The sequence below is a fragment of the Anastrepha obliqua genome, chromosome 4 (assembly GCF_027943255.1).
Source record: "Anastrepha obliqua isolate idAnaObli1 chromosome 4, idAnaObli1_1.0, whole genome shotgun sequence".
Taxonomy (NCBI): Eukaryota; Metazoa; Arthropoda; class Insecta; order Diptera; family Tephritidae; genus Anastrepha; species Anastrepha obliqua.
Genome location: NC_072895.1, coordinates 17,090,132 through 17,105,135, shown reverse-complemented (window position 1 = coordinate 17,105,135; position 15,004 = coordinate 17,090,132). Strand labels below are relative to the sequence as shown.

Sequence of the window (15,004 nt, the reverse complement as noted above, 5' to 3'; positions counted from 1 at the left end):
AAAGTGGGCTTTACAATGCGCTAATAACGTTTATTAAATGCGTACGAGATTTTAATCATCTCCGCCGCAGCATACCGCACCTCCCCCGGTGCCGCACTAGAAAACACTTACACATTTCGCTATTTATCCACCGCCAATGACAAATTATGCAAATCCTTGTGAAGCGCATTATATGTAATGCCAACAAAAAGTACAACAGAAAATTAATCGCTGCAAATTAAAATGATGACAATGTCCCATATACCATATCGCCTGCCACTCTTCCTCCCCACATGCCATGTCTTCATATACATATGTACAAATATTCCATTCGCATTCAGACGCACTCAAGTGTCTTTTCAACCCATCTGAATGATTTACTGACTTCTTCACTTTTTATTTGCCTTAATGATTAATGTTAAATGAGTTGGTATTTAATATTAAAATTTGATATTGCAATAAAAGTAGCTTCACTGCCACACGACGCCCTTACGTTTGCGGTTCTGGTGGAAAGTTTATGTTATGTTCACCATTCAGACGTCCAACATCGCGCGCTTGCTGCTCTGCACGTCGTTCCTCTTCTTGGCCGTCAAGTCCCAGGCCAATGCGCTCAATTAATTTGGCGGCTCGATAACCGTAGGTCTGCAAACAGAAAATTCAACATTTAAATTATTGGAATTAATTTTTTTTTTGTGACAATTTTTGGTAAATATTTCCAACCTCATAGAAGAGTGCGCGTCGCTTCTGACTAATTTCCGGATCGAAGTCCCAATCGGTGCGCACGTGCGTTATCGGTTCGCCAGCCACATTATTCTGCAGCGTCTCCGTAATTAGGCGCACAATGAAGGCTTCACTGTGCGATAGGGCATTTAGAAAAATGGTTACGGCAAGCTAAGATAGAAAATAAATAGAAGTGAAATTTTGATATCAGGCTTTGGTTTAATAAAATAAATATAATAATGGCAAAGTCTGATAATTTTACTCGACACTCTCTAGAACTTCTTTTAAGTACTCATTTTGTGTGATGTAGCGCTTATGACAGTGATGTTGGGTGGGATCCGGCGGAGCCGATATGACCCACAGCATCTTGGCGTTGTAATAAAGGGTGGTTAAGTTTCAAGGGCCGGTGTTGATTTTGAATAAAATACAATTTTTTTAGGAAATTATTGTCATTTCTCTTTATTATGATAATATTAGTATGGCTCAATATACGAATCTTTAGAACTTCTTTTAAATACTCAGTTTCTAGGATGTAGCGCCCATGACAGTGATGCTGGGTGGGATCCGGTGGAGTCGATATGACCCACAGCATCTTTTCGATGTAATAAATAGTTACGAAAGAGAGAAGTTGCATGGGCAATTAAATCATTTTGACCTTTCAAATCTCCATGCCCTGATGGGATCTTTCCTAAGATGTTACAGGAAACTCTCGTTAGTATTCTACCGTGGCTAATGGAAATTTTCAAAGCTTGTCTAAACCTAGGCTATATTTCAAATAGCTGGAAACTTGGTAGAGACATCTTCATACCAAAGGCAGGTGGAAGAGGACATGAATCAGCGAAGCAATTTAGGCCATTCAATCTTTCGTCCTTCCTTTTAAAAATTTTTGAACGACTTTTAGATATGCACATTAGAAGTTCACTGGGGTGCTCTAGTAAAGTGTGGTCAAATTTCAAGGGCCGATGTTGAATGTAAACCACATCTAAACGTCAAGTTTTTTCTGCATTTCATTTGACATTTTTCAATTTCAGACTAACTCAATTTGAACCATGGAAAAATACACAATCGCAATGCGTTAAAGTTATTCAGGCTTATTATGAAAACGGGCGTTCAAATCAAAATGCATATCGCGCACTTCGTGATGTTTTCAATTTAATCGTCCAAATGTGCGTAAAATCGGAAAAAGTGGGCAAAAGTTGGAGCAAACCGGGTCTGTAGGAGATGTGAAAACACCAATGCATGCTCATACAGCTCGTACTGCAGAAAATATTGCTGCTGTTCGCGATAGTGTGGTTGAAGAGCCGTCCACCTCAACTCGTCGTCGTGCCCAATAATTGCACCTCTCACGCTCGTCGTTGATGATCGATTATGCATAAAGACTTGCATTTGCACGCTTACAAGGTGCAATTGACTCAAGCCTCTTGACCATTTCAAGCGTCGTCAATGGTCAGAATGGTGGCAGGAAATGGCAACAGTGAATACCCAATTTTCGAAGAAAATCATCTTCAGTGATGAGGCACATTTTCACATCAATGGATTCGTTAATAAGCAGAATTGCCGCATTTGGGCGAATGATAATCCAAGAGTGATTACCGAAAAACCAATGCACCCACAAAGAGTGACAGTTTGGTGCGGTTTATGGACCGGCGGCATCATTGGGTCGTATTTTTTCCAAAATGAGGCCGGTCAGGCAGCTACTGTGAATAGTGTTCGCTATCGTGAGATGATAACGAACTTTTTATGGCCCGAATTAGAAGATATGGATGTGGACGATATGTGGACTCAACAGGACGGTGCCACTTGTCACACAACTAACGAAACAATGGCTCTTTTGTGCGAAAAATTTTATGGCCGAATAATCTCACGTCGCGGCGATGTCAATTGGCCGCCAATATCATGTGATTTGACACCGCTGGTCTTCTTTCTTTGGGGTTATTTGAAAGAAAAGGTGTACGTCGATAAGACAGCAACAATTCAAGAGCTAAAGGATGAGAACATTCGGCACATTAACGGCATAGAACCTAAATTATGCCTCAGCGTCATCGAAAATGTGGACCATCGGATGGAGGTCTGTCATACATACATACATGCATACGGGTCGATTTGTCGGGAGGCAAAAAAATCGCCCATTGCTCAGTGAAAATCATATTCTAGGGATCAAAATAAGAAACTTTGCCGAAGGAACCATACCTCTAAAACGAATTCTGATGTCCCCCAATTTGGGTCGAACTTTTTAGTTTCTTTTCTCATGTAAAGGCCAAAAATGGTGATATTTTGAAATGATTGTATGGGGAACCCCCAGGGGAGTTCCAGGGGGTGTGCCACTGGCATGGGTGGATCGGCCGTCCAAAGTTAGTGGGGGTCGGTCATGCATTTGGACTCGATTCGAGCACTGTTAATGGGTCAAAGTGGGATTTTTCGTTCAACCCAAATTGGGGGACATCAGAATTCGTTTTAGAGGTATGGTTCCTTCGGCAAAGTTTCTTATTTTGATCCCTAGAATACGATTTTTACAGAGCAATGAGCGATTCTTAAATTGGCCCGCCCTAATGCATGCATATGTGGCAATCTGTCATTAAAGTTTCCGCTCAACCCGTTTGGAGAAAAAAGCATTTAAAAGTTCAAACTCAACTTCACACTCAATATAACTTGTTCGGAGTGATATTTTAATACTGTAACTTTTGAACTTTTTCTTGATGCATTGCGGCCTGAATTTTGTATGGGTGCAGATGAAATTCGCCAAGTTGAGTTTGCGAATGGTCGAATTCTTATGGATGGCAAGGAATTGACTGCCTCGAGTTCTTTTGCATACTCCTGCACTCATAGCCTGCGATGCTGTTCTCAGCCGATTTGGCGTTGCTTTGGCATGTGGGAGTTGGCTGGTTGTTTAGCAAACCAATCGACTCGAATTCGGGCACAAACTTTGGAGAGTTGACTTTGAAGTGATGTCGCGTGCTACTTAGCCGAAAGAGTTACGCAACATTTTCAGTAACGAACATTGATTTTATTATTATACATTGATTCACACCTGGTCCGCAATTGTGCAACTAACTGTATAAACAACAGATTTGACAGACACTGCCAAGACGTTCCCATGACAGTCGGTTTTTCGTATCTGGAACGACCCGGATTTATATCTGGCCAAGGACTGTGACTTCAGCAGCATTCCGCGTTCATGTATGGGGAATGTTTATGCTGCTACAACAACAACAACAACACTGCCAAGGTAACATGACCCCCACAGTCTGTTAACATCGAACAGTCCCTTTTGGATGCGCCTTTATGTATATGTGAGGGATTTGATAATAGCGCGTTGAGGGCGTATGAGTAATTTTATGTAAAAAATCGAGATTAGAAACCATATTTTTTGGCACAACTTATTTGACTCAAGCGATTTTGCGATTTTCACGGAGAAAATTTGATAGAAAAAATTAATATATGCATTCAACTTTTATGAAAATGGATTCTGAAAAACCAATTATTAATGGTTAATCTACCAGGTGGCACAAAATTAATCATCCAATTTTATTTTTGAATATTTCTTTTTTAATAAATGCAAAGTGTTGGAAATTATTATTTGGGCCGTTACGCACTCCACTGCTTGTCTATTTGTATACTGCAGCTGTTTAGTTCACAAGTGTCAAATATGATTGACGTACGATGCCATTTGCAAAAATTATAAATACTCCGATTAGCGCCACTTTGTATGTGCTTGCTCTTCTTTTTTATATTTTATTGAAATATTTTTTTTTTCCAAATAATCAGCGTTATAAAATGTATGTATGTTATTTACCCATCCGTGATGTTCACCATAAATTCATTTATTTAGTTTATTCATTTATATTTATTTTTTCGTAAGTTTACATCAAAATATTCACTATTCCATTGACTATACTCGCATTTATTGGCTCTTTGTATGTATGTATATTATTAATCGGCAAAACTTACTAGTACAATTTTGATATGTTTTGATAACATTTTCACACAATATATCTTCACATATATTTTTTATAGGAAATTCAAACTCGAAATCCAAGCACTAATCGTTGTTTGAGCTCGTTAAACTGCACGCCCCACCAACACCAATCACCAACTAATATGTAAGCGAAACTGATTGCAGCAACTATTTAACAAACTTCAATTTCAGGAAATATTTACACACACATTCTTGTATGTATGTATGCATGTATGTGTGTAAAAGTAGATATGCATTGAAAATAAGAAACAACATTGTAGACTATTTGTGCGAAAATCAAAATTTGAGCGAAAATGAGAAGATTAAGCACAAATAAGCAGAAAACGAAGTTTGGTGAGAAACGCACATAACGCTTTTTATACCCAGCAGACAAGTGTGACGGTGTTTGTTAAACTGGAAGAAATTTGATAAAGAGTTTTGTATGTATATTTAAAAAGAGTTGGAAAAATGTGTTCATCGAGCTTGGTTGAATTTGAAGAAGTACATAACGCACGTTCAATAACACTGTGCAACATAATAGAAAAAAAAAAAATTTTTATTACCTGGAGTCTCAGAGCAATTTTCTGATGGATTATGGAAAAAAAGAAGACAAGTATTTTACTAAATATTTTTAATAGTAATTTTTTATTATTATCTTTTTTTTTTTTTTTGATTTTATGCCAACTCAAAGTTCACAGTTCTCGTTTTATAAGAATTTCTGAGATGTTTTTTATTACCTGGAGCCTCAGAGCAATTTTCTGATAGGTTGTGGAAAATAAGAAAACAAGTATTTTACTAAATATTTTTAACAGTATTTTTTTTAATTTTTTCTTTTAATACCAACTCAAAGTTCACAGTTTCCCGTTTTATAAGAATTTCTGAGATGATAAGGCAAAAACCATAGCTGAAATCGTCAAAAACTACTATAAATTAAGTATATATAATATTTAATTGAAATAAAATTGTTAATAAATGTCCTTACCTTTAAGGGGTTAAGAGTAGTCAGAGGCCTGAGAGAATGATGATTTATTTAACTTTAACTTTTTTTTTTTGCTAGTCAATCGCTTTATTCTGCAAAAATAAAAACATAGCATTAAGGGTTTAACTCTAGTCAGATTTTTCAAAAAATTTGATTTTCTTTTTGCATTTACTTTTATAGTATAAGTGATCAAGTGCTAGTCTGGCACTCTTTAAGTAGCACTGAAGCGCCGTTTTGATAACTTTTATAGTATAATATCTTAAAAATATTGTGTGAAAATTTGCAGTGAATCCGACAAACACTTTTCAAGTTATTCAACAATTAACAAAGGGCGCTCGGGCGTTCCGGAGCGTTCGTATGCTGAAAAAATGCATGCTCCACGTATGAAAGCGGCAGATAAGCGCGGTAACGATGACACTCGAGAAGGTAGAATTCTATGTAGGCAACAGCAAATCGATATTTTCGAAGCTGCTATGACGGCTGAAGGACTATTAGATCGAATAGATGACACAGGGTAAGTAATTAAATAATTCGTATAACTCTACATAAATCGATAGCAAAACTTCAAATGCGTTTTTCTCAGAACTATGTTTTTTGAACTCGCGATCACTGTAACTTTGAAACCGCTTGGAAGATTTCAATAAAATGTATACTGCTTTTGAAGAACATAAAAAACTCGTGCCTGAATGAAGGATTTTTTTCAAAAGTTTTGATTTTTGTTTTTTAAGTTCGATTTTTTTTTAATTTCGATTTTTTTTCAAAAAATTTGATTTTTTTTTTAATTTCGATTTTTTTCAAAAATTTCGATTTTTTTCAAAATTTCGATTTGTTTTTCGAAAATTTCAATTTTTTTGTTTCAAATATTTCGATTTTTTTTCAAAAATTTCGATATTTTTTTTTAATTTTAATTTTTTATTTTTTCAAAAATTTCGAACAATTGTCAATTTTTTTCTCGAAAATCTGAAAAATATTTCCTGAGGCCGCCATATTATTAATTTTGAAAAAAAACAGCTTCGATCAGGCACAATATTATCTTTTAATAAGATTCATTTCTCTTTTGCGATTGCTTTGACAAGAATCTCCAAGGACTTGTGTTGATCACCGCAAGGGACTTCTGGATAAACGAACTCCACACAAACAGCGATAACTTTTACAATTATTAATTTTTTTTTTTTTTTTTGAAATTTCGCTCAAGTCAAGTCGGAACACCATGTATTAATTTGAGCTACGGAACGTGAAAATCCACTTTATAGTTTTTGTTTTATAATCAAAACTGGAAAAATTTTGCTATTCTTGTGGATAAAATGCTAATATTGGTTTGGGGAAAAAGAAATCCATTATTTTTGCGTAAAATGACTTAAAATGGCAAATGGCTTAAAACTGTTTTATGGTCGATCTTTAGCCTGGGCGATGCTATGTCAACTAACATGCCGATCTCGATTATTTCTGAGATTTTATCGGCATTATCGTCATTTTCTTTAGCATCAAAAATGCCTGAATGGAACCGCCGAAACCAAAATTGTACATAATTAGTTCACAGCTGTTACAGTATCGGCACTATGAACACCATTCACAATTTCAGCAGTTTGCATTTTCACCTTTATCAAAGAAAAACTGAAAAATGTACAGAATTTTCTCTTTGTTGGCTTTCATTGTTAACACCCTGTAACTCACAAATGAATGGAACGAACAAAAAACAGGAAACGAATTTATGTTAGTGTGAAAAACGAATATTTTTAGTGTGAAATGTCACCTTGACAGCCAACACAAGCTTTAAATTGTTTGATCGATCCTTTACGAGATATCGATCACCACAGCCGTCTTTCGAGAAAATGATGGATATATTTTTCCCAAACTTATATATGTATAATATAGAGCCTCTTCCTTAATAAAACAATTATCACTTTTCCATGACCATACTTTTAGAATTTTAATAATAATCACAACTTTAGTAGATTATTTATTTTAAATTTTTAAATTTAATTTAAATTTCAAAATATTTAAATCAAATTTAAATTTAACAAATGGAAATTTATTACATGGACATAAATATTATGTTCTTCTTCGTAAATTCTTATTTTAAAAGCAAATTTCAAAATTAATTATTTTATTATTTATTTAAATTTATTTCACGAAATATTTAAAGAGTATATTATAAGTTAGTCTTTTGGCTTTTTCATTTATGTTCTTCATCAGACGTTTTACTTTGGAAATGTCAACTGCTTTCTTGCATTCTTTTTTTTCCGCCAGATAAATGTGTTCCATCAGCATTATGCCTTTGAGAAGCTTTTCGCCATACTCATCACTAGTATTGCATAGATTTTCTAGAAATAAAAAAAATTAGGATAGAAATTTATCAAATTTCTTTATTGGTGGCAACCTTACTTACTAGATGTACAGGGTAAAATAATATACATATTTCGAATAATTTCAATACAGCTTTATCTGATTTTTTTTTTTTTGTGATATGAAGAATTACCTCAAAATTTAAATTTTTTCAGATTTTATCATAAATTAAAATAACCAGCTTATGAGATTAGGCTTAGTCGTTTAGAATACTCAATATGGAAAAAATGTCGCAAAAAGATGTATTTGCATTATTTATTTATAAACACACGACGTCTAAATGATATTTAAAAAAATGATCCGATTAAGTAAGCCACGGGATCCACGTTGAATAGAAGGTTGTTGTCTTTTAAAATTAAAATGCACCAACGTGAAATAAATCCACATGTCAATAACAGAAAAATAATTTTTTTTCTAGGCAGGAGTAATGAAACATTAATGTTCCAGCTGTAAATACTTTTTAGAAATATACTGAAGAAAAATAGATTATTTCATAAAAACTCAAATTATTTTTAAAACAAAAATGTAGAACTCCGTATGAAAATCTTATAAGCTGAATGGGGTTTTTATTTATAAAGTGAATTTACTCTGAACAAAAAATTTAAACTAAAATAAAATTTCTTCTGCTAATTAATTAAAATATTTTTTGTGGCAGTCTACTAGCTTAACCTACCTTACATTTTTCCAAAAATTAAATATTTTCAAATATTTTTGTATATTTTTAAACGTGCGGTATTAAAACAGTAGTTTTTCCCTAAGCAGTAATAGCGATGAAGAGTAATTAGTAATGAGAGAGTAAACAGTTAGTGTAAATCAACCTACTGAGGTTTCGTATACTTACCTACTTACTTACTTACTTACTGCTGTCTCAATCTACTCGTGAAGCATAGGGCCTGAAAGCTGGTTTTCTATAACGTGTGCTAAAATCAAATCACTTGACCAATTTTATTTTAGTATAATATTTTAGATCCATACACTGGGTACAAAACTGTTCAATGAGTCGCTATTGTCCAACCCGAATATATACGAGTATCATAAAACGCACCTGCAGCACCTGTTACACATACTCATAGCCGGCTCTCAATGCGACGGATCATCTCTTGACCAAATGCTCAACGGCAATTGTTGTTTTACTGTTTATTCTTTTATTGTTGATTTATGCGATTTCTTACAACACTAATGCGCTCTCGATCAACAATCGACTCTTTCGATAGAAAGTATTGGTGAGCACATAGTACAAGAGGAAAGTATCATTGACGAGTTACTTAATGTTGACATACGCATGTGTATATGAATGCATGTATGTTTATGTTTGTATGTATGTATTAAAGTGAATTTTGAGAAGGAAATTACAAGTGATGCCGCGCTTCTTCTTACTTCTTACATTTTGATTTAGACTACACACATAATTGCATATACATCTGGATTTCTGTACGATTTTAGTAACTAAAATCAACGCACTTCTGTTACGCATATTATTATCTACTGTATTTTATGTCTCTTTTTCAAGTTCAACATTGCGAGTTAACAAAGAAAAAACAAAAAAATAAGCCGTATACGCAGACTTTTCACACGTTTGCATGTAAGTATCAAAGGTTGAGGCCTGTTTATGTACAACCTGTGACCTCGCATTGCACCAATTTACACGAATCTAGTGTTAGCCAGAAGCGATTTTATTGCAGAGCTCTTTTCAAACTAATAAAAAATAATTATATTGTATATTTTTTTGACGTGATAACGTCTTATAATTCGATTTAACAGGCTGCACGCACGAAAAAATGTGTCGTTACCTTGCTCATTACTGTTCATATGTAGTTACCTTGCTCATTGCCTTTACCTTGCTCATATTAGTGTTACCTTGCTCATTACTGTTCATATGTAGTTACCTTGCTCATATGTAGTTACCTTGCTCATATTAGTGTTACCTTGCTCATATGTAGTTACCTTGCTCATATGTAGTTACCTTGCTCATATGTAGTTACCTTGCTCATATGTAGTTACCTTGCTCATATGTAGTTACCTTGCTCATATGTAGTTACCTTGCTCATATTAGTGTTACCTTGCTCATATGTAGTTACCTTGCTCATATGTAGTTACCTTGCTCATATGTAGTTACCTTGCTCATATGTAGTTACCTTGCTCATATGTAGTTACCTTGCTCATATGTAGTTACCTTGCTCATATTAGTGTTACCTTGCTCATATGTAGTTACCTTGCTCATTGCATTGAATGAACTGCAAGCGAAAGAGCGGAAGGAACGACAAAGCAAACAAAGCAAACGAACGGCAACGTTCGACATCTTGCTCTCCCCTACTTAAGTGAGCGTATATATGTATGTATGTATATGCGCATATGTACATATATAAATTCACGTATTTGTATTGGCATATGCCTGCTTATTGATTATTATTATTTTGATTTACTTGAGAATTTCAAATAAAACCAAGTTTGTTAATAATACCTGTTGTTTTAATGTTATTATTATTATTTTTTTATTATATCTGAAGGAAAAAATGTATGGTAATATTTACCATATCTATACTAATATTATAAAGAGGAAAACTTTGTTTGTTTGGTTGTAATGAATAGGCTCAAAAACTACTGGACCGATTTTAAAAATTCTTTCACCATTCGAAAGCTACATCACGAGTAACATGGATTATATTTTATTTTGGAAATAGGGCTCTAGATATAGGTCAAAACGTGGACCCGGGTAACCTTCGGATGTGTATGTACAATATGGGTATCAAATGAAAGCTGTTGATAAGTGCTTTAATACGGGGTAATTTTCATACCTATTGATGACTAGGGTCTGGAAATATATGCCAAAACGTGGACCCGCCGAGTCTTTGCACCGAATTAAACCAAACTTACACACATTGTTAAGTAGGTATTGAAGATGATTTCCGTATAGTTTGAATACCTATTGGTAGATAGGGTCTCGAGATATAGGTCAAAACGTTGACCCGGGTAACCTTCGGATGTGTATGTACAATATGGGTATCAAATGGAAGCTGTTGGTGAATGCTTTAGTTCAGAGTATTTCCATCCGCTCCGTGACTAGGGTCTCGAGATAGAGACCAAAACGTGGACCCTAGAATGTGTTTGTACAATATGGATATCAAATGAAAGCTGTTGATAAGTGCTTTAATAGGGGGTAATTTTCATACCTATTGATGAGTAGGGTCTGGAAATATATGCCAAAACGTGGACCCGCCGGGTCTTTGCACCGAATTAAACCAAACTTACACACATTGTTAAGGAGGTATTGAAGATGGTTTCCGTATTGTTTGGGTACATATTGGTAGATATGGTCTCGAGATATAGGTCAAAACGTGGACCCGGGTAACCTTCGGATGTGTATGTACAATATGGGTATCAAATGGAAGCTGTTGGTGAAAGCTTTAGTTCAGAGTATTTCCATCCGTTCCGTGACTAGGGTCTCGAGATAGAGACCAAAACGTGGACCCTAGAATGTGTTTGTACAATATGGATATCAAATGAAAGCTGTTGATAAGTGTTTTAATACGGGGTAATTTTCATACCTATTGATGACTAGGGTCTCGAAATATATGCCAAAACGTGGACCCGCCGTGTCTTTGAACCGAATTAAACCAAACTTACACACATTGTTAAGTAGGTATTGAAGATGATTTCCGTATAGTTTGAATACCTATTGGTAGATAGGGTCTCGAGATATAGGTCAAAACGTTGACCCGGGTAACCTTCGGATGTGTATGTACAATATGGGTATCAAATGGAAGCTGTTGGTGAATGCTTTAGTTCAGAGTATTTCCATCTGCTCCGTGACTGGGGTCTCGAGATATAGGTCAAAACGTGGACCCGGGTAACCTTTGGTTGTGTATGTACAATATGGGTATCAAATGAAAGCTGTTGATAAGTGCTTTAATACGGGGTAATTTGTTATGTTATGTTATGTTATGTTATGTTATGTTATGTTATGTTATGTTATGTTATGTTATGTTATGTTATGTTATGTTATGTTATGTTATGTTATGTTATGTTATGTTATGTTATGTTATGTTATGTTATGTTATGTTATGTTATGTTATGTTATGTTATGTTATGTTATGTTATGTTATGTTATGTTATGTTATGTTATGTTATGTTATGTTATGTTATGTTATGTTATGTTATGTTATGTTATGTTATGTTATGTTATGTTATGTTATGTTATGTTATGTTATGTTATGTTATGTTATGTTATGTTATGTTATGTTATGTTATGTTATGTTATGTTATGTTGTGTTGTGTTGTGTTGTGTTGTGTTGTGTTGTGTTGTGTTGTGTTATGTCATGTTATGTTATGTTATGTTATGTTATGTTATGTTATGTTATGTTATGTTATGTTATGTTATGTTATGTTAAAGTATATGTTATGTTAATGTTAACTCATTCTCTATATCCATACAAAATATGTATCAAACAAATAAAATTAAAATTTTCTTTTGAAAAATGCAACCATTCAATCAGTATTTTCTTATGACGTTATCACGTTAAACTATCGTCAGTAAACCGACTTTGCAGACAACCTCTTTTTTTTTTTTATTAATTCAGAGAATTATGTACATCGTATGTATGCGTACATTTGCAATTGGCGTTTGGAATTGGAAGTAGCGATTTGGTTTTTTTGCTTTGATAGCTAAAATAAGTAAGTAGGTAAGATGCGTAAGGCGCGCAAGTTAGCGTTGTCTTAAAAATTTAATTTATGGTGAGATATTTAAAAAAAACGCATCGCCTTTGCTTGAAGAAATTTAGGAAACATAAAAGGCGGCGATATTCGCTTCGATCGGAGTTTGAAAATTGAATCGACCGCAACTGTGATGTCAATTGGGCGCCTAAAAGCAGCGATTTGACTCAATTAGACAATTGTTTGTGTAGGCGCCATTAAAGATGAATGTTGCGCCAACCAGTCAACGAATATTGAAGAGTTACAACATACATAAATCGAAGTTGTCATTGGTGCTAAAATATGCCCAAATGAAGCTAAGGTCTATTTTTCTTGTCGCTTTCTTGTTCAAATTTATTTTCAGTGTAAAGTCATTTTCGTTTAATGAATACCGGTGGGGAAGAGCTTTTCATATTCAAGCGCTCAAGGAAATTTTAATTTAAAGAAGTATTATTTTGGATCCTCTCTTCGTATTCCTGCATCATTTCTAGATGGGCCACCTGCTTCGTATACGTTAAATTGTCGCATTTTTTTCTTTTTTTAATTTGAATCAATTTTACATTATAGATTGAGTCAACATTTTACTAACCTGGGAATATACTCCAATGGAACTTGTGGATTCTGTAGGTGGGGAAATTGAAACCGCCAAACATGTGCTGTGATTGCGCCAAATACTGACCTTTAGCGTCAATACACCGCTGGTAGTGGTCCTTCCACTGCAGGAAACATTTTTTAAACTCATCCGCCGGTATCGCGTTCAATTCGGCTGTCACAGTTTTTTGGATCGCCTCGCAGGAGTCGAAACGCCTCCCCTTCAGCCCGGAGGGGACAGGTCTGGGCTGTAGGGAGGGTGGGGAAGCACCGGATCCCTCATCTTGGCCAATTCAGAGGTGCAGAGGAAGGCGGTGTGCGCCGGCGCATTGTCGTGATGAAGGGTCCAATTGTTGACGAGGTCGGGCCGAACCCGGCGACGCGGTTTTTCAGCCGAAGGAGCACTTCTTTGTAAAATGCACGACTAGCACGGTCAATGTTCAAAAATTCACGAACCTGGTTCACATCTTCTTCTGTTTGCGTCGTCGAAGGCCTTCCAGATCGCTGTTCGTCTTCGACGTCCTCCCGGCCTTCCTTGAACGACTTGTGCCACCGTTTTACCTGGGCACTGAACAGAGATTGGTCCCCGTAAGCCTCCTTGAGTAGCCCAATGGTTTCAGTACTTGTTTTGTTTAGCTTTACGCAAAATTCGATCGAGTAACGTTGCTCCAACGATCGCTGCATTTTCGCCACTGCAAAATCCTAACACACTTTTAAAACAGCTTTCACGCGCGGAGCGATGTTGACTGCACCGCTGTTGCCAGCGAACTGGGACCGGTTTCTAGTGGAAGGGGAAGGTCCAACGATCTTTTTCCCCACCAGCCGATTCGGTTGATCGCTTGGCAGACGCTCCGCTCATTACTTTTCAATCAAACCCTGTATTTATACGAATACTCGAAATTTATGGAGGAAGTTGGGCTCAGAGAAATGAGATAGAGTGCCATGAATTGGGCACAATAGATATTTCAGTTCGCAGTGCAAAATCCCCTCATAATAATAATAATAATAATGTTAGCGGTCTGTAAAACCGAATGTGTTGGCGTATCGCATACCAGTCGTTCGTCGAGAGTCGGCGGATTCGCTCAAATTTCGAAGACATGAATCATCTAAAAAATCATAAAAATTGTCATTAGTTGCCGTTTTCAATGCTTTTCAAGCAATGCAAGCATAAAAAAATAATATTTATTTTCTATTTACAAGTAAATAAAAGATCTTAGCAAAACTAGTTTTATAATAAAAAATTTTTTTTTTTAATTTAAAACAATTTTTTTTTTTAATTTAAATAGCAAGGAATTTATTTTTTTAATTTTATAATAAAACAAAAAAAATGTTTAATTGTAAAACAATTTTTTTTTATTTGAATAGGAAGATTTTTTTTTTATTTTATAATAAAACATTTTTTTTTGCTAGAAAATAATCCTTTAAGCCATGCACATACCAGTCGCAAGTCACATTAAAAATGACACCAGAAGCAAAAATCATCAGCGTCACACTTACTTGGGTAGAGCGCTATTTTCAACAGCAAATTAGTAATCCTCTTTTTTTCTGAAATTGTCCACAAAGGAGTGTTTCTTTGCTGTCACGCAAACTTTAAAATATCACAAAAGCAAACAAAAACACATTTCATTACATCTGGTCACTTTGTATTGTCGATTGCATAATTTACCTTTGCGGATACATGTAATATATTTAATTGCACTATGTATGCATACAAGTATATACTTGATTTTCGTGCTATCTCTGCC

General features: G+C 35.1%; 1 protein-coding gene across 1 annotated transcript; it reads right to left on the bottom strand.

Moving 5' to 3' along the window:
* Positions 1-415: 415 nt before the first annotated feature.
* On the bottom strand, positions 416-4,761 carry LOC129246198 (uncharacterized). Its single transcript, XM_054884798.1, has 3 exons — positions 4,648-4,761; positions 700-870; positions 416-621 (listed from the first exon to the last, which is right to left on the bottom strand). The coding sequence occupies exons 1-3, from the start codon at positions 4,675-4,677 to the stop codon at positions 469-471; spliced, it is 354 nt and encodes a 117-aa protein (XP_054740773.1). The 5' UTR covers positions 4,678-4,761; the 3' UTR covers positions 416-468.
* Positions 4,762-15,004: the final 10,243 nt, after the last annotated feature.